This window comes from Gobius niger (genome assembly GCF_951799975.1).
Source record: "Gobius niger genome assembly, chromosome: 3".
Lineage (NCBI taxonomy): Eukaryota > Metazoa > Chordata > Actinopteri > Gobiiformes > Gobiidae > Gobius > Gobius niger.
The window spans coordinates 19,694,590-19,720,137 of record NC_136854.1 but is presented as its reverse complement, the minus strand read 5'-3'; the positions used below and the strand labels follow the sequence as shown (position 1 = coordinate 19,720,137).

Here is a 25,548-nt window from a genome sequence, read left to right as displayed (position 1 = left end):
GCAGCAATGGCCATTCCATGTTTCAAAAGGAGAACATGAAAACTCCACACAGAAAGACCCAATCCAGGTGGGAATGAATATCGGACCTTCTAGCTGTGAAGCACAAGCGCTAACCACTGTGCTACTGTGCCGCCCACCATGGATTTATGAACATCAAGACTTTTAGAGATGGTTCTGTAACCTTCTCCAGCTATTTACAAATCAACAATTCTTGATCGTAGGTCTTCTTAACCAGTGTGTGTTTATCAGTGGCGAGGGCAGCTTTAAGCCACACCTCAGTGACTGGACTTCAGGTTGGCTCACACCTGACTCTAAATGTCTGCAAACATTTGTCTAATAAGCTCTTGCAGGATCCTTAGCCAGGAGGTTCACTCACTTATTCCTTGCTGTCCTAAAATAAATAATTAAAAAATAAAAAATATGATAAAATGTTTGGGTAGTAGTAGTTTAATCAGACACTCATTCTTGTGTTTTAATACAGATCAGATCACATTTTATGAGCAATTAAGGCAGAAATGTAAGAAATGCCAAAGGGTGTACTCACTTTTTTCCCCCGCTGTAACTTTTTGCAAGAGTTCTTTCTTTACTTTCAACCTGTAGTGTAATTTAATGTCCTTGTCATGGCCAATAACCAAGGTGCAGTGCTTTGGAGAAGTTGTAATTTGCTAATGGTGGAGTTGGCTACTGAAGGTAATGCAACAGATGAGGCTTTACAAATGAGTCTCAGCTTCTCTTCTGGTAAGAATGTAAGCACTATGCACCTATTCATCCTGAGATTCACGTCTTTGTTGAGAAAGTGCCAGTACATGCTGTGCATGCAGTCTAGCACAGGGGTCCTGAATTTGCTGAGGTCAAAATAAAAATAAGTTAAAAAAATATATACAGGGTCAATTTACGGTTATATGGGGATTTTAAAGCTTAATTAAATCTAATAATAATTACTTTGCATTGAATGCCCATATATTACTTAATGTTACTAATGGATGGCGTTTTTTCTGTTAATTTTGGGCGAGTTTAGCTGCTGGGACCTCACAACCCTGTTCACACCTGCATGTTGCTCTTTTTTTAAATTTAAACATTCGTGATCGGTAGATGATCGCGTGTGTGCATATTTAATTAGATTATAAGGGTGTTCTTGGATTTAAAAGTTTAGCGAACTGTATTTCAGTTATTCCTTGGCTTTTTTTTTAATTAAAAGTGTCAAGAAGCTGAGCTCCTTGACACTCTGGACACTTTCTGTTCAACTGGGCTGTAGTTAGCGTGAGAAAAGGGATTGCCACAGCTCCAAGTGCTCTGAAGGACCTTCTGTAGGTGCCTTCACAGAGGAATTAGTGGAAGTGGGTTGCAAAAGTAAGGGGGAAGCGGTTTCGGAAAGAGCCTGAGTGAGACAAAGAGGCCGGGTTCAAAGTTTGGATATACAGGCCCTGACCCAATACTCGCACTTCCACCCTCGCACCCCTCATTTGCACCGCCCCCTTTACGCCCCTGATCCACACTTCACCGAAGCCCGCATCCAAGCGGACTTTGGCGAAGCATATTGCCCATAATTCTTTGCGGTACAAACCAAAGAGACAGAAAAATGGTTGCATCTGCGGATCTTGTGCCGGAAAAAAAATACTTTTAATGAAATATTTTTTTATTTTCTCATGCTGTATATGTGTAAATACAATCAAGGTTTGCTATGTTGGAAAGAAGCATAAATATCTGGTGAAGCAATATTACGATGATTTGCGCATCAGTATTTACGGAGATTATGCTAACAATTTCATTACTTTTTTTTGTGCTGTCATTCATATAAATCCAATATCAACTTTTCACTTCAACAAAACTTGGGATGTATAAAAACATAAAACTTACCAGTTACCAGTTGGCTACACACTCGAGCTCAAATAAATTACTAATATTCAATATACATTTATTTTCACGTGTTTTAACGTTAACTCATTAACTACTACTTTTTTTTTCACAGGGCCTGACGAAATTACCTTCAACTTTTTAAAGTTTTGGTCTGAAAATGACGTCAGCCGCCCTGTCCCAATTCTGGAAGTATGTTTTGGGAAACACCATTTTCAGTCTTTTTAGGCATGTTCTGGTAGAATATAAACTTATTTATCATCACACATCAATAAAGTCAACTCTAAAACGGGCCCGTATGGATGTTTTTTCACAGCAGTTTGTTCAGTAGAAGCGAAAAATCAGCAGTCATAGTTAGCGTTAGTGTTACGGCCCCAGGCCTCGTGTTACACCCCTTGTGTTAGTTTGTTTGTGTGGCTTAACGCCGGGCTCACACCAAGCGGAAAAAAACGCTTTCCGTCGCTCAGCTTGCTCTACTTCCTTCGCCAGCCCCCCTTGTGCAGGAGCACGTGGAGGTGGGTTTGAGATGCAGCTTTTGCGCATGAGCCATTACGCACAGGTGTCTGTCAGATCTTGTTCTGTGGTTGGTGGTCGCCACCGGAAATGGCTCTGTATTTGCATAGCGTTGAAATTGTTTTAATGCTAGTCGCCGCTCCAGCCGCCCGTATCTCGCCGCTCTCCTGTGGATTTCCGGAGGCTTCTTTCCGGTCGCCAGGCAGCACAGGGAATGAATGGAAGCTCGCCGCTCTCCTCTCTTCTGCCGCTGTAGGTCTGAGTAACACTGTAAACCTGGCTGTGAGAGCTCTGGCCTGGGATTGGAGGACTGGGTTCCAGCTCTGTTCTGGTTGGCTGCTCGTCCCTGGTCCTGATTGGTGCGGCATCCGAACACCTGGCCCCTAATCAACCACCTGTTGCAGCCACACCTATAAAAGGCCACACTTCAGGACATTCGGGGCTGCTGGCCTTTGTGGCCAGCACGCCATCATATTAGCATTCTCTGTTATAATTGTGGGCTATTGAACTACTTTGCTCCTCTCTGTGCCTTTGTATCTTTGTTGGCTAGAAAATTATTCATAATTCAGCATTTGTTAAAGTAGTTTGGGAGTAATTAACCTATAGAAAGTTTAGATTTTCCTCCTCTTTGTTTTGCCCCTCAACTGCTTCAAACATGACATATACTGTATGAGCAATTCCAGAGATGCCGTCTGTATCAATCTAAGAATTGGGTCTGGACGGGTTGGTGCCTGGATCTGGATCCGGACCGAGGGCCGTCATTCTGTGACATCTTTTTGAAGTGTCATTGAATTCAAAACCTCTTCACAAATAGAACAGTCTTTAATGTCACTATTGAGCCTTTTGCATGGATGAGACTGTGTGGGGAGCACAATGGCTGAGGTCAGTGGTTCTCAGACTGTGATGCGGGCTGTGAGCTATAGTGGAATGGCCTTCCCTCCATATTCACAGGCAAACTCATTGGTTGCTGTTTATTTACAAATCTTTAACTGGCAAACACCCGTCATACCTCACGTCTCTGTTAAACATCCATAACCCCAGACACGCGCTTCACTCCAATAGTTGCATAAACCTCTCTGTTCCCAGAGTTCGCACATCCTTTGGTCAATTCTCTTGTCAGTTCTCTGCTTCTAAAGACTGGAATCATTTACAGCAAACTTTAAAACTCACTTCATTTGTGTAAATTGCATCTTTTCTCAATTTCTCCAATATTCCAGGATCAGTGCACATGTTTTTCATGTTTTTACTGTAAATTCCTTTAGTTTGTTTTGTTAACTGTGTTTTTATGCCTTGACTGTACTGTTTACTGATGCACCTTGGCCAGGTCGTCCTTGTAAATGAGAATTGAATCTCTTTTGACTTACCTGGTAAAATAAAGAATAAATAAATTGGCGGGACCTGGGCTTCGTCAAGTGGGAGACATTTCTGCTCTTGCTAAGAACCGATCAGTGGAAAGATGGCAAAAAAATCAGATTTTGCATGACTGGATCTTAAAGGGACTATACGGAGTTTAAAAATGTTGAAATCATGTATTTTCCTCCCTCTACATGTTCCAGCAATGTCCTAAGGTGTAGAATGAGCTCAGACCTGTTCACCACAACTGCCTCTATAATCCTGCCCTGTCATTCAAATAGTTACTTCGGTCCGAATTGCTGTCATGCACAAATTAATATAGAAGGTGCAGATACACGTATGGCCTGAGGTAGCAGTAGTGAGTATATTTGCATATAGCCCCTTTAACAAGGTTCCAGTAGAACTTCAATATGCAACAAGAAGAAAAGTGTGAGAGAGAGAGAGAAAAAGAGTGAACCTTTCATTGAAAACAATTAAATTGCAGCTGATCAAAAGTTTAGGACCACACTTATAAAAAAACGAAACCCTCTCAAACAGTAATCAAAGTTCCAAACATGTACTCATTAATGAGTATCTCCACTTACATTGTCGATCACTTAAAAACTTTGTTGCAGCAGTCAGTTTGTGTAAACTTCCCTTGCTATCCATCCCCAAAGGCTCTCAATTGGATTTAGATCGGGAGAACACGCAGGGTTGTCCAAAAGAGTGATGTTCTCCTCCTGGAAGAAGTCCGTTGTCCTGCAAGCACTGTGAACTGTAGCCAAGTCCTGTGGAAAAACGTATGGATAAAACTTTCTTCCACCTTTCAACATCCCATATTTTGATGCTCTCTAAAAGTCCAAACGGGCTGATTGTCTATCCTGACTCTTCACCCTCTTCCCTGCAAAACCGTCCTTTCAAATAAAGCGTATACTGACCAAAGCTTCTTACACAAATCAGCAGCTCAACCCATTTGAAGCTCTCAAAGTTCCCTAAAGTTCCCCATACTTGGTGAAAGTCCATGGAGTTGCGCGTGTTCCAGGCTCCACCCTGGCTGCGGCCCGCTCACTTTGATTACCTAATCCCTGAGCGCTCACTCTGCCAAGCCCGCTGACATGATGTGGAGAAATGTCACCACCAGCCGTCACCAAACCCAACGGCCCAATCCATCAATCACCTCTGCCTGTTTATACCTGCGAGCGCATGCATGTGTGTGCGAGAATCGAAGAAACCACACAGGGAGGGGACCCTAAACACACCGTCTCCCACATTCATCAATTACGGCGTGCAGGAAGTGTTGTGCTGTCAGGAGATGGAGGAAGCGCATGTACAATATATGCATGTGCTGTGTTTGTGCGGAGAGGCAGAGATAGAATGGGGCGAGATTTTAAAAAGATAGAGAGTATACAGGGGAGCCGAGCGTCTGACTAATCACTGTAATCTAACCCAGTCCATATGACTACTTTTAAAACCTTTGCATGAAAGAGCGTGTTAGAAGTAGGCTAATCTATAACTTCAGGCAAGATCAAGTTAATGTGTATCCACTTTTCCTGCGCCCACTGAAGAGGCTTATGTGCAATTTGAACATATTTTCCGGCATGTGTGAATGTGAAATAAAAAATGGTGGTAAATAAAAAAAATGTAAGATCATTTTGGCCGGGATTGTTAAAAATCTTTTTGTTTTTATGCACTGTATAGGCTACTCTAGAAGTCAGTGTAATGTATATGCAGTATACAGTGGAAAAAAAAAAAGTATTTGGCCAAAATCCAATACAATGTCTATGTGAAACTGACCAAATACTTTTTTTCCCCACTGTATATTACCTTTCTGTTAGCATGTAGCTATAAAGTAGCACACAAAACAGCTGTCATCTAATTCACAGTCAACATCTTAATAATGATTTGGAAAAAACTTGAAATAAAAAAAAAAAGGAAGAGCATACTGTAACTTGATGTGATTTTGCAAAGGGGCAATTGAAAGTGAATTTTCTGAAATGGTCTACAAAACTGACAGTTAATGCAACATCTAACAGGAAAAAAAGTGTCTGGAAACGTTTCAACTCAGAGCAGAGAATTTCAGCGAGGAACTCTAGACACAACAGCTCAAAAATGCGGCTCTCTCACCGCAAACTTTGCCAAGTTGGATAAATGTACTTTCCCGCGAGTGTGGCGTGTGCGATTCTTGGCTGTTCTTTGGCTCCTGAGTGGGGGATGTTTTTCCTGTGCCTCCTGCTCTTAAGTGTGTACCAGCGGTTCTAGGGGCTGTCATATTGCATCAGCGCTCTGCTGATTACTTCCACCTTGTCTCCCTCGTCAGGAAATGATTCTGACACGCACTCACACCCTGCTTTCTCCGCATCAATATGCGTGCCATGGAAAAACTGCAGACAGTAAATAAATAATGAAAGACAAGGTGGGGAGTGGCGGTGTGCGTTGTTCTCTCGCGGCCTCGTTCTGTGTCCTGCCTGTGTGGGTGTGTGGGTGTGTGTGTCTGTGTGTGTGTCTGTGTGTGTGTGTGTGTGTGTGTGTGTGTGTGTGTGTGTGTGTGTGTGTGTGTGTGGTGTGTGCGTGTGTGTGTGTGTGTGTGTGTGGTGTGTTCATGTGCCTCTCTCAGTGTGGGAGAAATCGTGATTTATTGCAAGTTATTGAAGGATAAATAAAGCGTCAGATCACCTTGAAATTCTCCAATCACGTTCATTTTAATTAAAGCGCTTGTTTAATTAGAGACTGTGAAGACATTTAACTCTCGCCGTTCAATAATCCCCCCGTATTGCTTTCATTCGCCTCTGTCCTTTATGGGGAAGGGGTGCGGATTCTGCAGACAAATATGCCAGAGAGTAAGACGGGCGTTTTTGATTCCTACTCCCTAAAGGGATTATGAGAGCGCCGCTGCATCCCGGCCGGGGACACACAGAGGGTAAACACGTGTGATTGGCCCACTAACCCCTGGCACGGAAAGGCCCTGGCATGGCAACTTGTTTGACTGGGATTTTTTTTTTCTTTTTTTTTGACAGACTTTATTTACCCTAACAGAGCTCAGAGAAGTATGGAGAGGCAACATTGGCTGGAGGTTGAGATGCAGAGATGACCTAAGGACCCAGTAATGATGAGCTTGTGTGGATGGGGCTTCCATCCATGAGATCACTGGGAGCTTATTCCCACAAAACTTGCCTGCACAGCTAGTCTAGCAAAGTGACTCAACCATCTATAAACAGTACGTTTTTTTTTAAAGTGTTTATCCAACAGGGTTCAAATCAAGTCCACAGCCAGAAAAAATAAATAAAAAAAATCTTCAGATCAGAACAGATCAGCTGTTTAACAAGCAGCCATATTTCGAGCTTCCATCGGCACAACGTAAACTGTGTGTGCTCAAATGAGGACCCTTTTGTTGGTGGTCATTGAATAAATTAATCTGGAATGAGCTAAGAAGGAACTGCTTGTTTTCAATATAGATTCATGCTTAAAGGAATAGGCCACCGTTTTTACATACTGAGATATGTTCTTACCTAACCTTAGACGAGTTAATATATCCCCGTCTGGTCTTTGTCCGTGCGCTCTGTCACGCAAACGGAGCACATACGCAGCCTCTCCCACATGTCATATAGCTCCAAAAAAGCTCACGATAGAAGCTACCAAGCTCTTCCACGTGTTCCCTATTTAAATAAAGTTATGTGAAGTGTTTTCAAGCGAAGTATATTTACACAGAAATGTAGCATGTCGATTTTATAAGCAGATAAAAAGGGGGACTATATTGTGAGGCGTAATGATACGAGGAGCACAACGTCCGCGCAGTAACTCCTAAAGGTTATTGACGGAAGTGAGCGGGGAAAGTCTTTAGGAGTTACTGCGCCGACGTTGTGCTCCTCGTATCATTACGCCTCACAATATAGTCCCCCTTTTTATCTGCTTATAAAATCGACATGCTACATTTCTGTGTGAATATACTTTGCATGAAAACACTTCACGTAACTTTATTTAAATAGGGAACACGTGGAAGAGCTTGGTAGCTTCTATCGTGAGCTTTTTTGGAGCTATATGACATGTGGGAGAGGCTGCGTATGTGCTCCGTTTGCGTGACAGATCGCACGAACAAAGACCAGACGGGTATATATTAACTCGTCTAAGGTTAGGTAAGAACATATCTCAGTATGTAAAAACGGTGGCCTATTCCTTTAAGGATTTTATACCACGGCAGGACAGTTGTTTCCATGCTGAAATTGTTAATAAAATGTAGAATGCTTTACAAGTAGATGCTTCATATCTAACGGATTTCAAGTGCTACAAAGTTTGGAGCAAGTTTGATGGACTCTTCCAGGTCGCCTACATGGATGTGTTAAAAGCAAACGCACTATAGCCTACATAGATGACAACACATAGGTCTGTCCCATTTTGTCTTTGCTCTCTTGATTATTGCTGGTGTTTGGACAAAGTAATAAGCACGGGGCTTGGGGTTTTAACAGGCAGTTCCAGAGTTGTTGCCGGTGGCCGGATTAGAGTGCGCCGCTGTAGATGTTATTTAATGTGGGTGAACGGCCCGGGAGCACACCCCTGATGCACATTATCGACCTGCTCTGACCGGAGAGGAGGCATTTCTCCACCTGAACTCCGTAATGCTGCGGCTGAAGACTTGAGCGTGTCTCCTGGCTGGCTCGCCACTTAAAGCAGGCAGCAGCAGCTCAATTTGGGCGATGGCAGCGTGCTCAGCCAGGGGAGAAGTTGGTCCCGGATGATTTGCTCGCTCGCTCTCACGCTGACATCCCTCCCCACCTCAGCAACCGCCCAAATGTGCCTCTGTCCTCGTGCCCCCTCCCCTTCTTCCGAGCAACTGCAACCTCCCATAGCTCAGAAACCTCGACACCCGCCAATTGCTCATTCGCGCTAGCTATCTCAGGAACCTGTCTCACGTCATGCACACCCCCTCCCCTCCCCAGCCCATACCGACAATCCCCCCCTCCCCCCTCCCCATACCCCATGAGCGCATTCCGGCATGACAAACCACACGGGACTTCACTAGTCCTTTAAAGTCTGCCGCCGCTGGGAAGCGCTCCTCTCTGTGCACCGTTTTAGTATTCCAGGAGACGTGACTGGGGAGGCAACCGGGACTGTTACAAATCCCCCCTATCCCCCCGCGCCGCATTTCCACCGCTTATGAAGAGGAGGAAGTGATGGTTATTGCTGATTGTGGATTTGGAATGGCATGCACATATTATGGACATGCTAAAAGAAAGAAATGTGTGTTTTATTTTTGTCTGTTTTGATTTATCTAAAACATTCATTGCTTTGTTCATGATGTTATCTTTGTTATGAGTCGCAACTGTAGCATAAACGTGATACTTTGAGGCTTAGGCAGGCGCACCCTGTGGCTAGAGACACAAGTTTCAATCTTGCATTTATTTACAAGGGACAAGCCTCTGGCTAACTCATGGCTGCCTTTGGAAGGAGAAAATATAGAAATATGACACCATGGTGGCACAGCGAGATGGTCCTGGGTTTGCTTCCAGGACCAAAACAGTGCCTTTCTGTGTGAAGTTTGAAAGTTAGCTCTGGGTTCTCCAGTTTTCCCTTATTCTAAAAACACAGGGGTCAGATTAGATCAGTTCGACTCGTCTCATTCACAAAATGACATATGAACAAAACATTTTTGGGCTCAATATTTATCATCGGTCCATTTATTTGCATTTGCATGACTCAATACTTTATTTTTTACCCAAAGTAAGCTGTGTCTCATTGTATTTCATGTTCACTGAGGGATATTTTAAGAAGTACTTTCCGAAAAGAGACGACTAACAGTAACTTTTAAGCTTAGGAGATTCTGTTTCTGTGGTATTATCAAGCCTTCAATAATATTGTTTATCGCGATAGTTTCCTGCCTCAATATATCGAACTCTAGATTTTGTTATTGTGACAGGCCTAGTCAGTGGCTCATGAGTAACCCGTTCTCTGGTCTATGTAATTTTGGTGTACAATTTGTAGGCATAATGTCAAATAAAGCCTTTTACCTTGTACCTTACAAAATAAATATATGGCAAGCATAGCAAATGATGAGATGCTAGGAGGGATGTGCAATATTTGTAGTGGTTATCTCCTATGTGGCCTACACATGATGGAGAGGCTGAGGTGGCTGATGCACCAGCTGCTGCACTGAATATGGGTTCAATCCCTGAAAAAGCAGAAAACCAAACTTCGCAAGTATTGCTTGTTTAATCTTGTGGTGACACAGTATATTCAAAGTTAGATATAATAGCAAAGAAACCACATTAAGGGCTTCGTGTTCTTAACACAGCTCAACAAGTCATTTGTGAGAACCATAGATTTAATAAATAGAGATCGTTCGGTCCCATTCAGCCCCATTCATTGTAATGGACCCGAGTGGTCTGTGAAATCAACATGGCTGCTCAATCTCCTCCTTCCTTAAAAAGGCAAAAAGGCGGCAAGCCCCACACTCGCTGGGCGGGCGGACTGGCTACGAGCCTCCACAGAGCTCCAGGCCTGCACTGAAAAGGCTTCCACTTTTTAGTGCTGTTGTACAAAAAACAGCGTGGTTTAAAATATGACACCCAGCCCAGCGTTCTCACATGGGTCATAGACATTTTTAGAAAAAAAATAAAACTCTTTGGAGCCAGGCGTTTAAGTAGTGCTAGGGAAGGTCAAAGCGCTCATAGGAATGCTGTTCACCAAGTTCCAGGGGGTGGAACTGCAGCAGTTCATCATCAAACAATTCCTCCAACAGTTTACTCAATTCTTTTTTTTTATTTGAACACATAAAAGCATCACAACAACAATATACAAATTCTTAGTAATCTTTAAAACCGAAACACATTTACACATGCAACAATAGGGTTTAAGACAATGAGTAACTTGAAGAATTTTGTTTTTGGAATGTGTCCGTCTCATTGAAGAAGTGTTCTTAGTTTCAGAGCATACATCGCATACTTACTTTAAATTTGAGTGAATTTAACATAAGCTACACTTCCTTTACTGGCATCACCGTCTAACTGCTACAGTTACAATCATACGTGTTTCAAACCATGGGAATAACGGTGGTGCTGTTTCTGAGCGAGTGACCTTCAGCCACCACTCAACACGGGATTAATCCTTCAGAGCTGTCAACGTTAAGTAATGCTAAATTAGATCCATAGAACCAGACAATGTGCCCCAGAGTCTAGTAAATGCAATGTTCAAGTAGTTTTGGTATTTTAGGAGAGGTATAATTACAGCTTGCTACATTCTGTTGCGTGTAAACCATATAACAAGCAGCTACAGTTCATTCAAATTATTAATCCAGTTGTGTTGGGTGCATGGTATAAACATCCTTCAGTGCTACAGTAAAATGAGGTTTCCACGTAACTCCGATCAGTTGTGGAAAGAACATATTATTGCTCTAAACTAAGCCTGCCGTTGTAGAAATTTGACAAATTTTGCTGGCCATTCATGTTTGACAGATTTTGTGTGGTCATATGATTGTCTGTTGATTCCTTTACATGGGGCAGGCTGTGAAAACCAGCAGCCATGACATTGAGAACACATTCAGAGACACCAAAAATATACATTATGATACTGTCAAAAAGTACAATAATTACACAGAAAAGAAATTACAGTTTAAAACAACACCTTTAGCTTGTTTTGTCAGTTCACTTCAGGGTCCGTGCTTTTGCTCCAAACGTTTTGGACATGTTTTTGGTTCCGTTTTGAACCAGTCAAGTGCTCCTGGACTTTTTTTTTTAGTCAGAGTCCCATCGTCTGTGTGTACAAGGCGGGCTCCACTAGAAGAACCACCGGAAAGCTTCACCGTTGCTTACTGGCGTCCTCTGTGGAAACACAAGGTGGAAAGAAAGTTAAAGGAGAAGAATATGTTAGGTATTCACTTCAAACTTTTCGTTGTTGTTGATATAAAACGATGGCAAGCAAACATTCATGTGAAATAAGGCTTTCCTCTGTTTTTGATGCAAGATGATGGTGGAGTGCCTTGGTCGAGTTGTTGGCTCGACATCTGCTTCAGTTTTTCAATAGACTATATTACAATGTAAACTAATGTGCTGCCTGAAAACTCTACCAACAAAAAAAAAAAGGTCACACATTATTATTGCATTGGACCGTCTTTCACTTCGCACAATCGCTGTCACAAAGATCCAGTGTTTTCACCGAGATCTTCCCAAAGATTCTCAATGGGGTTACGCTCTGGACTCTGTGGTGGCCATTCCATGTGCGAGAACGATGTCTCGTGCTGCCTGAACCGCCCAACTCATCCTGGCACTGTCGTCTCCAAATATGTCCATCCGGGAAGAAGAAATCCACTGATGGAACAGCCTAGTCGTTCAAGATGTTCAGCTGATCTCATTCTTTGGGCACATAGTGTTGCTGAGCCTAGACCTGACCGACTGCAGCGACCCCACATCATGACAGTTAGCTGGATGTAGATGGAAACTTTTTTGTGTGTAGTAGTAGGGATGAGAGTTTTTTTCCTTTGTACATTCTGATGATAAACGAATCACCATTTGACCTGCATGTGTCTAAGGGGGCGGCTGTCTTTAAACGCTCTGGAGGAAGCCACTGTTACTCTACACCCTTAGGTCACGTCAATGGCATATCCTAGAACGCACCTAATCATAAAGGGACCATTTTTTTTTTTTTTAATAAGGGATTAATATTTGCGCCGTGCTCCTAAACTGAGTATTTCATCAAAGTGGCAGCCAAGGTGATTACATCCATGTCCCTCCCACTCCCAAATAATCATTACACTGGATGAAATATTCAATACAAATTCCCCAGAAACAACAATGAGGCATTTAATTACTGCGCGCCGGAGCAGCAGTGAGGGGGAACAGTGCATCATTTCAATTTGAGCCCCCGCCAGTTAGTCGCCCCCCCCCCTCTCGCCCCCCCTGCTGCAACCTCTACACCGCTCTGACAACCTCTCCTTCCCAAACTCATTTAAAAGTCACACGCGCAGAAAATACTGAAGTTTCCAAGCAATCCCCATGACCAATTAGCACATTTGCTTGATTCCCCTCCTTTTTTTTTTTTTTTTTTGGACAGGAGGGGAGGAGGGGGGGAAAATGGTGCGTAATCACAACTGAAATCACTTTAGTCTCAGAGGAAGGGCAATTTGACATTTTAATACCGCGCGTCGTCTGCGGCTGCTTTAAGGCATGCTGATGTAAAGAGCGGAGCGGGCGCCTCCTTCAGCTGTGCACTTTATGAAGCGCACGTTATAAAAAAAAGAAGAAAAAAAAGACAGCCTTACAGCCTACGGCGCTGCGGAGCTGGCCCAAACATTAGTGTGGGCTATATACTCAAGCTGTGTGCTAATGGGGAGAAAACCGCAATCTCATTTTTGTGGTTTCATAATAAAAAGGTGTTTTCTTAGTGGTTAACGTGGCAGGATACCACATTAACGCGCGCTTTACGGTCTATTTATAAAACTTCAAAACAACTTTCAGTTCCTAGACTCAACAATCTATGAAATGTAGGGGGTGGGAACCTCCGGGTACCTCACGATTCATTACGATACACGATACATGTTATCACAATAGCGATAACTGAGATACTGAGATAATCGATATATGGCACAACAAAAACCCACGATATATCACGAAGAAACAAGCCATTTTGAACCTTTTTTTAACCTGCAACATATTATTCAGAATTTACATTTGTTTCCATGTGCTTTGTTCCCCTTTTTTGGAAATTAATAAGTGAATAAATGATCCCTGACTGACTGAAAACGGGCCTATTGATCTGTCATCGGCATCACTTCATTTACTATAGGGGGTTTAAAAATGTTAAAATTATGTATTTTCCTCCCCCTACATTTTCCAGCCATGTCCTAATGTGTAGAATGAGCCCAGACATATTCACCACAACTGCCTCTAAAATCCTGCACTGTCACTCAAAAGGGTGTTAATTTGGGTCCGAATCGCCGTCATGCACGAGCTTAATATAGAAGGTGCAGTTACACATATGGCCTGAGGTGGCAGTAGTGAGTGTAAAATGGCAAACTTGCATTTAGCCCCTTTAAATTTATATAAACAAGAAACCACAGTCCTGTTTCAAATGAATCAACCACAAATTATTCTTCAAAACTATAATTAAAAGTAATGTATTTGTGTGACAGTGTTTGGTCCAAGAGCTTAAAATTGAAGTACTGCCGCCTACTGCTCCGACTGAATACTTGATCATTACAGACCTCTGCTGCCTCATTAACATGTATGACGTCAATAATTTATATGCATGACGTCATCAAACGTATCGATATCAGAATTAAAAGCATTGGTATCGCATCGTCCCCGCACAATATGGCGATATATATCACAAAATCAATATATTGTCACACCCCTAATGAAATGTGGACGTGTCAGCACGTAATCTCCCTCCAATCTCCTTGTATTTAAAGCCATAGACTTAATACTATTCACTTCATTTATTCACGATCACACACCAGAACAGACATGGGAGGGAAGGCTCACAAGACAGTTTGCACTGGCCGGAGCTGGGATAAAATGGTCATCGTTTCAAAAAGGTGTTCTTATTGATTTCAAGGGTGCATAACAAATTTAAAAATGTCAAAGTAAATGGATGCAGTATACAACCAAAGAACAAGGGAACAGTGAATAATCAGAAAAACAAGAAAGCAAATAAATAAACAGGAACAGTAGAATCCAGTGTTAATGGTTTTGAGTGGGGAAGGTTTTTACAGATAAATGACACCTACAAAGACAATTGGTTTGACCAGAGGAGCACACTACCTACATTATAATGTCTGCAATTCCATAAAGACTATTTAATGCCTGAGTAACTTCTAATATAAAAAGTAAATGAATGAAAATCCCAGTGTATAGGCCTGTATCTTAAAATCCATGCTAATTATTGAAGCAGGAAACCCCACAGTCGGTATATGTGCTCTGTAGAATGATGAAAGATAAAGAATGCAGTTCTGAAGTCAACATGCAATAAACAATATGAGACACAAGGCTATTTGTCATATGCATAACTTAATAATGAATCACTCAATTTGCTATCCAGAATTATTTAGTTTTAGTTAGTTAGGAGTAAAGGAGGAGACCCAGGAAAACCAGACCAAACAATTAATAAACATAGGTACAGCAAATATGTACAGAGATATGCCAACTTCTTTGCAACTCTTTCTTTCCTGCTTTTTTAACATCTTGGTAAAATTGCTCTCATTTCTAAAAAAAATAATGTCAGAAGGTACAGCATGTCTATTTCAAGAACAGACAAGAACACATTTCAACTCTTTCCCCGCCCCCCTGATGCATTTAGAGTCCCTTTAAAACATGTATTAGCCAGCTGTGCATATCAGATGGGCTTTTATATACATACAGCTTCACTCCATTTGCCTTTTATTTCCCCTACATTAAACAATGGCTATGGTCGCTCAGGTGAATAATGGCACGAAGCAGCGGGACGCCATCAGCACCAATTAAAAGTCATGAATGAATCGGGCGTCTCGTTTTGAGAGGTCAACACGCTCTCACACTCGCGCGTTTTTCACAGTCTAATTGCACCCCTTTCACTCGCGTTGCCACGGCTCCCTGTGTAAATAAATGTTTCTGTCACTTCCTACTGAAAAATAAGGTCTGCATGACATGAATTCAAGTTGCTTTCTTTTGTTAAACTTACTGATAATACTTTGGGTATACACACGCTGACACCTCTCCAGACAGGACTCCAAATATGCCGGCAAAATCTATTATGGCTGCCACACAAATGCACACAATGTACCTTAACTGAGACGAACAACAACCGCAGTTTAGATGTGGACATGATGGTAATCAGAGAAAAGCTCAGGATTGCAAAGTATTCTGGTATTAGAGAGACATTCCATAATCATTAAAAAGAGGCTAGTATGCGTTTTCCTTGATCACTATCTTGCACTTTTTGGTTAGAAAAGACTATATTGATCTAAAACTGCTTATTGAAAAAAGTCTTTAGCCATACTTTTTGGATCTTGGTTCCTTAAAAGCCCAATACCTGATTTGTTTTGGTTTACAACAAAGAAAAGGCGAAAGTTTAAACTGTTTCATTTCTAACATCCCAAGTCTTCATAGACATTGTTAAATAAGTTTCACAACTTTCAGGGTCAACTTTCCTTTACAATAGTGCTACTGAAAACTAGCCTGCAAGCTAACAATCGCTTAAAGTACTTTATCATTACATGGACAGTCTGTATACACAAACCATCGCATATTCAAAATACTTAACGGCGACAACAAATTAATTTAATTTTTACTTAAAGGGGGGGGGGGTGTATTATGCAAAATCGACTTTTTCAAGCTTTACATCATGTTATTATGTCATTCCCTCAATAAAAACATGCCTGAAGTGTTGCCTTGGCACATTCACGTATTTTTGAGTAATCTGTAAAAACTCTGATGGCAGCCATTTTAGGGATAGGTTTGCCTGAGTCCTCCTAGGAACGCCCCCACCTCCTGGAGACGCCTCCGACCTTTCGTCACCAGCCGAGTAACCAACCACTGCTCCTCAGCAGAACCCCCTCCCCACTGATGCCACAGGTAGTGTGTGGAGGGGGCGTGTCGGAAAGGGTCAGAGGTTCTTAAAGAGACAGAGGCCTATTTCAAGACATTCGCTACAGCCATTTTGAGAGAGCAATTTTATACAAGGCAGTTATTCTAATTTACTGCATTTACAGACCAACAGAAGGTTTCGTCATCATCGTAGTGTGCTATAGACTGGTGCTATGTGATTGAAAAAAGCACAATACCCCCTCTTTAAAAAAAAAAAAAAAAAAAAAAAACAGGTACAGTGACTTTAAAGGTGCATCATGCAACTTTTTATGTCATATGAGTGGTCAGGGTGACGCCTTTACTTTACATCACAGTGGTCTCTACAGCGCTCCAGGATCAATTGTTTGGCTGCTGTGATGTAAAGTAAAGGTGACCACTCATACAGCTGCTGGGTCAGTACCAGGTCAAATATGCACAAATATAAACTTTTATTTCCACATAACAAGTTGCATAATGCACCTTTAAGCTCCTTTGTCTCTAGTCTCAGAGCTGTGTTATGGATTGCGAGGAAAGGCTTTGTGGTTGCTAAGGGGAGGAGCTCGAAGAAAAACGTGAGGAACATTGTATAAGCTATCATCTCGGCACTAAGACAAGCCAACGGGGAAGATTCAAAGAATACCCAAACTCCATATATGTTTTAGACGAGGGAGCAACATAGTAAAAAGCTCTAAAAAGTCTTCTTCAACTTATTGCTTTGATTTCACTATTTCACTAATACATGTAGTGTGCTGTAGTGACTGTACATATATGTGTACAGTCAAAGCTTTATCAAGGTAAGTATTAAGGCTCATTTGGTGCAATCTTGTCAAGTCTTCTTCAGCTGCAGGAGTTTTGCCCTGTCCTAAACATTGGCGGATGATAAAGAGTGACTGAATAGAGCCAAACACATTCCATTATACGCATAAGTCGCTGCTTTCAAGCATGTTTTTACACATTCAAAAAGCTCCAGTTCTGCAATATCAAATTGGAATTCTGATATAGAAATCTGTACGGCTCTCTATTTAATTTTATACTGTGCATGAACATTCTGAGAGAAATAGGACTGGCCTTGCGTTATACCCTTTCAAACCAACAATGCAGTGCTTTAAGGTTGAGTTGAAAGCGAGCGCGAGGGGAGGTGAGTGTTTTTTTCTGGATCCATATTCTCACATTGATCAGTCCCTGGTGGAAGTGCTGCTCGCCAGAGACAATAATGGCCCTGATCCGGGCACTCGGCATGTCTCTGTTTTGTTAAGTTCCCGCATTATCGATCCGGAGGGGCTCTTGAGTGCTGCTTGGATTCACTCCCAGGTCTGTTCTGCTCGGCACACTGCAGTGACCAGGCACAAAGAAGGCTCAATTAGCACCGCTCTGCGTCGCCTGCTCTGACACAAGTATGGGCTTTTGAAATCACTCCAGCATACAACAAAACTGGAAAAAATAGAAAGAAAAACGTACCATATAGAAAACTACAAATCCATCTAAGAAATCTAGGTACTATTACAATATAGAAGACGGATATTACAAACTATCTGGCTTCAAAATTCAGTTTATAAGTATGTTATGATGTTTCGGTGCATTTTAGGTAAAAGACATTGAAGTTGAATTTGATCTCTTCTCAAACTGTGTGGTGATGGATCTACATAATGTTACTTTTTCCACAGGCTCTTAGGTGGTACTTGGTCCAGTCCTAGGCCAGGCTTTACAAAACCTGTAAAATGGCCTCATCACTGGTGTTCAATTGTTCAATAGGTTGCGTTCACATTCACAACCTTCTAAATTGAGGTAGAAGGCAAATGAAAATTCCCTGGTGGTCAATTAACTATGGTAACTGTCAAACTGCTCGTATTTCTGTCTTACTTTTTGGCTATTATCTCTGTCATAACTGGGGGAATCCACATAAAACCAAAAACTGTCTCTATGTCCACTGTCTTCTCTGTCAAGGCATGTAAACTAAAGTCCAATTATTTTCTTTAAAAGGTGTCCAAAAGTGGTGAAAATGTTCAAAAACATATGAGTTTGATGGTGGCCAGAAGAAAGGCCTTTCTGACATTAAAATAACACGGCGAGTTTGTGGATCCAATCACAATGTGAGGCGGCATCTCATCATAGAAGGGGGCGTGGCTTCGCCGAAGGGGAAAATAGAATGATGCTAACATTAAGCAGCGTGTTAGCATACTCCTTTATTTATGTATTTATGGGCTGTTGAACCACTTTGCTCCTCTCCATGTCTTTGTATCTTTATTTAGTAGAAAACTATATCAATAATTCTAAATTTGTTGAAGGGGCTAAATGCAAGTTAGCCATTTTATACTCACTACTGCCACCTCAGGTCATACGTGTAACTGCAGCTTCTATATTAAGCTCATGCATGACCGCACTTCGGACCGAATTAACACCGTTTTGAGTGACAGTGCAGGATTTTAGAGGCAGTTGTGGTGAATAAGTCTGGGCTCATTCCACACCTTAGGGCATTGTTGGAACATGTAGGGGGAGGAAAATACTTTTTTTTTTTTTAACTCTGTATAGTCCCTTTAAAGTAGTCGTTGAATAATTGGAGAAAGTTAAGATTTTTCTCTACTTTGTTTTCCCCCTGAACTGTATCAATGGGACGTGAAATTTAAAATAGGAAAGATTAGGGTCGGCTTTGGCCAAATTCCCCAATATGACACATCGCGGTGAACACAAGCCTATTTTTTTACACTATACTGAACCATAACATGCCATCATCTAGACCTGTACCATACCACTACATGGAAATGAGGCTTTAGTCTTGGTGTACACACAATTTTGGTCAAAACTTAGTCTCGGCTAGTGAGATCTCGAACACATCGGGATTCACATATAACAGGCCAGAGACAGAAGTCAGCGTATGTGAGAAAAAGGTATGGGTTTGACTGCGTTACATGGAAGAAGCCAACGCCACAGTTCCAGCTCAAACCGAGACGGCAGCTCATCCTCACGTCAACAGGCTCGGGCGGCGCGGCATACATAACGGGCCAGCCACAATGACACGCCGAGGGAAAGACAATTTCCCGCTCCGGCTCTGCACACGACTGACTATTGAACTGACGGTGAAGGCGGGGGCGAGGAGAGATTTGTGCAGACCTCAAATTAACCTCAGCGCGCGGCGGCGGTAAGCGGTGTATTCTAAGTGTCTGCCCGTGGCTTTTAGTGATAACGGCGCAGTAAAAGTGACATGTGCTGGGATATTTCTCCGTGGGTTTCACTGGAGCCAGGATGAAGGTTGTGGGCAGGCCGGAGAACACCCCGTGATCCTAACCCAACGTGGCAGATGCAGTTAATGCCCAAGCCATGTCCATTTTGCTTGTTAAAGGCAAGGAAGCAATTTAATCCGAGGCAAAATGCAACTTATTTCCCCCGTGTGTGGATGCAAATAACGGTAATCGAGTAAACTAGCAGAAAATACAGTGAAGAGTACATTTGCTTTACGCCAGCCTTTCCATGTTTTCCAACGATGAATGGGTATTTGTGTTTTGTTTATTGGCTATTAACTTTTTTTTAAAATATCCTGTAGGATTAGGAAAAGTAAAACAAATGCTTGAAATCAATTTGTCCTTCATCCTGTTTCTCTCATAGCTTTTTTAGCTTGACCCCTTTGTGTTGCTATTGTTTTAATCTTACCACCTACCATCAACCAACATAGAAATGTAAAAGTTTGCAAGTAAGAAATCACGGTTTATTTTTGAAACAGCAAAAATATCTCATCTCATCATGTAAAAAATACCCCTGCTAACTCCCTAGTTTATACCATTCAAACACATTGCTGAATTCATTTAGCTACATTTCCAGTCTTCTCTTTAATATTAAAACGCCTGAATCTTAATAAAAAAACGACAATTATTGAATTTTTTGTATCATTTGTTGAGTTGGAGTAAAATGATTACAGTTTAGTTTTGACCAAGCCTCGAAAAAGAAGAAAAAAACAAACCAAATTGAGACATAACCTAATCTTAAAATGGACGGCAGAATGAAGGGAACGCCACGCATCAGTCACTGAAACCTCAAGCACAGTCCTGAACCTCGGTTCCCCCCGCAGCCTTGGCGTCAGAGTGAGGCGAGGGCGCAGATAAACCATTCACCGCGATGAGGACGATAATGGCAGATGCCGCAGAGCCTCAAAATTCAATCAGCGCCGGGACGTCAGTGTGGATGAGCGTAAAAGTGAAATATGCTCGCGGGCAGGAGTTTTAAAGGCGCCACATCGGGCTTGCAGAAACAACACGAGGCGATGAATGAGGATGATGAGGAGGGCAGGAAAAGAAAAAAAAAAAGAAAAAAAATCAAGAAATGAAAACAGAGCATCTCTACTCGTCTCCTTCCCCGGCTCAATCCCAGTGGCATTCAGCGCAGCCCTGCTTTAACCGCAGACGGTGAATAAATTACCCTTTTGAACTCGGGGTGATTGCAAATGTGCCCCGGTTTCTCTTGAGACATGTCTGGCACTAACCCTCAGCTCTGTGCTCCCAGCCAGCCTTGTAACGGAGGCCTCCCCTCCCGTGCGTACAGCCAAGCACCACATCATAAAAGTTTTAATTCGCTATAATTACAAGCAGCTTTTTTTTTTTTTTTTACTTCCTCAGCAGACTACAAATGTGCTCTCGCTCTCTTTCTGTCGAGGAAATTTGAAGAAGCTTTTCACAGATGAGAAAGCAGTAGTGTTGGGAAGGGTGAGCCGGGCAGGTTGAGTTTGCCAATGTGTTTCAGAATGCTCATTGCGATCCATTGGGCATACATTACCCTTATTTATTTATTTGATATGGACAAAACAATAGCATTGGACAAACAGATGCCTTGTTTTTAGTGTCCTGCACACAGGAGGCTTTTAGACACATTTAGAATACACATTTAGAGGTCATGCTAAGCTCACAAAATGTATTTAAAGTGGTATCACTGTAACTCCTTGTCTTTACCCATTGGCTTATATGTGAACAGTTCAAAATCTTTGGAATGATTTATTATTTTTTTACTAGTTTTGTATTTGGGTGGCATCAGTTTTCGGGACATGTGGTGCAACCTCTTGAGGATGCCGCCTTGTTTCCTGAAGGAGAGTAGGGTGCATCTTGTTATGAATGTTAGGAGCTGCAATAGGTCCACAAACCCTTCCATCCTGCTTTGTACTGCAAGGAGATTCCTGTAGATTGAGTCTGGTGACTGTGGCATCAACTGCGTTCTGAGGATGAGCAAACGTGAACAAACAGGGAGCGGAGAAGTCAATCAGCGACGGGTGGACTTGTGTGGATGTGATGTGTTTTTGGTTAAGTGTTTGATTGGGGGGAAAAAACACCTCTCGTTATTGAGGGAACCTCCGGGCGCCAAGAGTGACGCTCAAAGAGTTTTCTCGAGCAGCCAACGAGGGCGTGGGCTGTGTGAGGTATACATACAAAATGATCTCCACCTGTGTTATTGGCTTCGACTGATCAATCAGAGTAAAAAAAAACATTGAACTGGCCTGAGATCTCATCATCCCCTGGACCTTAATCATGTGGATCTGTAGTTCCTTCCCTCGTGTGGCTCACTATGGAGGCATTTTCACATTTTTAATGCTTCCTTGACTTTATTCCTTTCAAACACCCCTAAGACATTATGTTTTGGCTCTTCTGGAGCTTCAAAGTATGACCCCAGTCTGTCCAGGAGATCAGTCATGCTTGGTTCCGAGTCTAAGAGGAGATACCCTAGAACAACTCTGTGGTGTCTCTCGTAGCGTGCGTCATCACAGTAATGTACAAGGTTAGAGACCATACTTAACAACTGAGCATTATGAGTAATAGAAATTTCGTCTGAATGTAACCTATGAACAATGTGATGACTTTGTAGCAAACAATTTGAATTGATTTCCATATATTTCTTTTGAAATGCTATGTTTATTCAATGTAATTAATTGGCACAGAAGATAGAGTAAACCTTGGAAGTTACAAGTAGAAATGCATGTAGAAAAATTCAAATGACTGCTTTAGTTTGAATTAAACACTCTGTACCTGCCATCTTTAGGCTGACAGTAACTTAATAAATTACAACAAACAGGGATAATAGTAATTGTTACCTACTATTGACTCTCTATTGAATCTAAATAAATAGATTATTCAATAAAAAAAACAACTAAGAATGAGCCTCACGCTCACAGCCTGAGCTCCGGAAAGCAGGAGGGAAAGTTCCTGCGGATCGCTCAGCCTTAACTGATGCGTTATATATTGCCTGTCACTTTATTCCACTGGAATATTGGGGCGTTGCCAGGCTCAAACCTGGAAGGTATAGCAATCCATCACCTGAGCTGTTACCAGCGCTGGTGGGTGGGGGTGGAAATCTCATCTTGAAGCTTGTAGCCAATATTCTAGCCACCCAATGCGTATAAAAAGGTAGCTCTCCAAGGCCGCCATCACGGACAGACTACTCATCTAGTCTTCCACACACCGCTGCCCCCAGGCCCGCAGCACAACACCGGAACGCAAACACTACACACTGGCTGCCCAGCTCCAACCTGGAATATATCATCTTACAACCGTATACTCAAGGAGGCAATCCAGAATTTCCAACAGACATTATAAAAACATGATCAAATATAAACCTTTACAAAAATCTTTCATCTACAGCCAACAATGTTCGTAACCAAATTATCTGACCAGCCAAAAGGTTCAATTTATAAATCCATGACTAAAATAATTATACAGGATCAATACTAAACTGGCTGAAAAAGAAAACAACAGAAATGTTAAACTGTTGAGGTTCAGAGACTGAAACCAGAAGTCAACTCCAATCGTTTATTACTGGTAAGGTCCCGTACCAATGGAGCAAATCAAGCTAAGTGTATTGCGGATGTTTGTGAGTAATGAGGAATTTAAGAGTTTTTTGCTGACACAGCGCCTATGGACCTGTGGACGGGGGAAGCATGATGGTGTGCTAAGCCGTGTGCCTGCGAGGAGCGGAGGAGTGGTCACAGGGGGGAGATTAGGCTGAGGGGCAGTGAAGCACAACCAAATCCATCTCCATCTCAGCAACATCCTAAAGCAGATTACTTAGTTGAGAGGAGAGGAGCGGAGGAGCGCAGGGAGGAGAGGCGCGTGAGACGGATGAAGGAGCACCGACGGGGAGAGAGCAATTAGCATAGATGCAATCCTGGCACACTCCTCTGCCCTGATATTTGACCTTCCGCAAGAGCCTTGCCAAATACGGTCCTAGAAGCGCAGACGGGCCATATGGCAAAGTGCTGCTGGAGGCTGAGTGCAGTGTGACTCCAGGCCTCCGTATGCTAATGGGGGAATGTAATTACAGCGCAGTGCTCCTAGAGGACGTATAGTTTTGCAGCCCTCCATAAGAGCGGGTTTGCAGTGAGGCGGGCCAAGGCTCATGTCGCTTTAGAAAATACACTTTCTCCAAATGGTCACGATGCCTTTAAGTGGACAGCAGTGCAGAGTACAATAGTTTGATAAAACGACAGATTGCATGTTATCAGCAAGTCGGTACATGTTCATTGCACAGTGGAAGGTGTTAGCGGCCAGCCCAAAGCTGCTCCAAACAGCTTCACCTCTAGTTACACCCAAACAGTGATGTCATGCCAGATGTTTTCCATTAGAGGCCCAAGGCAGTACACCTGCTGAGCTGTGATGACACTTATGGGGGCGGGGCCTGTGTGAAACTTGAAAGAAATCACTGAAGAGGGAATCTTACGTAACAAAGGTTTTAATATAATTACTTGAACCGCCTCTAACCTCTCACCACCCGCGTTAACCGAGAACATTTTCTTCAGTTCGGCTTTACCCCAATCTAAAAGCTTCTCGACATGAGCGCACAGCCTACGGGCCAGAGAAACGGCTCATTTGAAAGACCTACAAAACTGGTCAAACATTTTTCCTCACGCTGCGTTTGGTGTGTTTTTGCTATTTATTTTCATCACTTTTTCGTTGCTATTTTGGTGCTTTTTTTCAAGAAGCTTTTAGATTTGGGTAATGCCGAACTGGAGAGAATGTGCTCGGTTCAGGTAGTGGTTAATGTGTGACAAAGACTCAATGTAATTGACAACTGGGAAAGAAGTACAGGAACACGAATATCTGAATGAAAGAACCTAATGGAGTTTAAGAAAGACATTTGTTTTTTACTCTTGTGTCCCAAAATGGTAAAGCATAGTGTGATATATAAAAAGGCCAAAATGAGACTTCCTGCTGTTTAAAGCAGTACTAAGTAACTCATGCCCCTAGAGGCCATAAGCGCCACTGCAGGTGTCGTTGCATGTTGCGTTTTTTTACTCATTAATTGTCTGTGAGAGTAAATACTACGCTGACAAAAAAGACGAAGGGAGAGAGGGATATTGTACATCCAATTACACAATGAAGATAATTTTTTTCACTCAAACTTGGCTGTAAATACTGTTTAAGTGGCGCTAGCCCGCAGTTAGCTTTGCCCGTTAGCCTGTTAGCTTCTTCTTCGTGATTCCATTAGTATGTCTTGGTGCCACCGACCCGGTGGCAGTCAAGTTGCAAGTGTGGTTTTCTGGCCAGAGACACCAGGGGGAGATGAAAGACCCCCAATCATCCCATTGACACTTGTATTACCCCAAGTGGGACTATGAAAAGGATTTATTAAGGAAAACAAGTTACTTAGTACTGCTTTAAGGATCAGTCAAACCACCATTTGTCATATGTGGAACATCCCTCCACACACAAACACAGAGAAATCTTGAGCTGACCCACGTTGGAAGAATCTGAACAGCAGCCACGGGTCACGAACAGCCACTAAGTAGTGCAGAACCAGCCTCCATTTCAATTAGCCTAACCTTTCGCCAAAACTATTTTTTTCTATACAGCCTCACTACAAAGCGTTTTCCCTCTGGGGCTTCCTGAAACAGCAGACAGCGATGAAGCATAAGGGTGCTGCTGAAATTTGATGGAAACAAAACAAAGAGGCGCATCTGTAGGTCAAAGGAGACGGGAATTTTTAGCAGGGATAAGGGCAGGCATTGTAGCCTGGAATGTGGGGGAAGGGGAGCAGGCAGGACAAGCATTTGAGGTTGTAGATACCTGAGGGATTCACAGTGGAAATCCCCAATTTCTCAGCCAAGCAGGCTTTTGAACAGTCAGTAAGCACGCACGGAAGCCATGTGGGTGTAACGAAGCGAGGGCTAAGCGAGGCAACGCGCTGCCAGTTCTGTGAAATGTTAAATTGAAATGCAAAGTAGGAGCAGGCCTTCTTGTTTTGAGCAGATTTATCAGCATCTGTGTTGGAGCCCGTGAACGTAAAAGGTCTATAGACAGAGCTATGGCTGTTTACAGTAAAGCAACAATATATATCTGCAATACACACAGGTTAATTC

The 25,548-nt window shown here is 42.4% G+C and overlaps 2 protein-coding genes across 2 annotated transcripts in view; both read right to left on the bottom strand.

Annotated features, from left to right (window-relative positions):
- Nucleotides 1–25,548, bottom strand: part of ppa2 (inorganic pyrophosphatase 2) — a 104,719-nt gene that overhangs the window by 4,906 nt on the left and 74,265 nt on the right. The gene's annotated exons all lie outside the window — the stretch shown is intronic.
- Nucleotides 10,494–25,548, bottom strand: part of cxxc4 (CXXC finger 4) — a 28,059-nt gene continuing 13,004 nt past the window's right edge. The window contains exon 3 of the mRNA XM_079553874.1: nt 10,494–11,507. Within this exon, the coding sequence (XP_079410000.1) occupies nt 11,463–11,507 (45 nt within the window). The 3' untranslated portion in view covers nt 10,494–11,462. The remainder of the gene's footprint in view (nt 11,508–25,548) is intronic.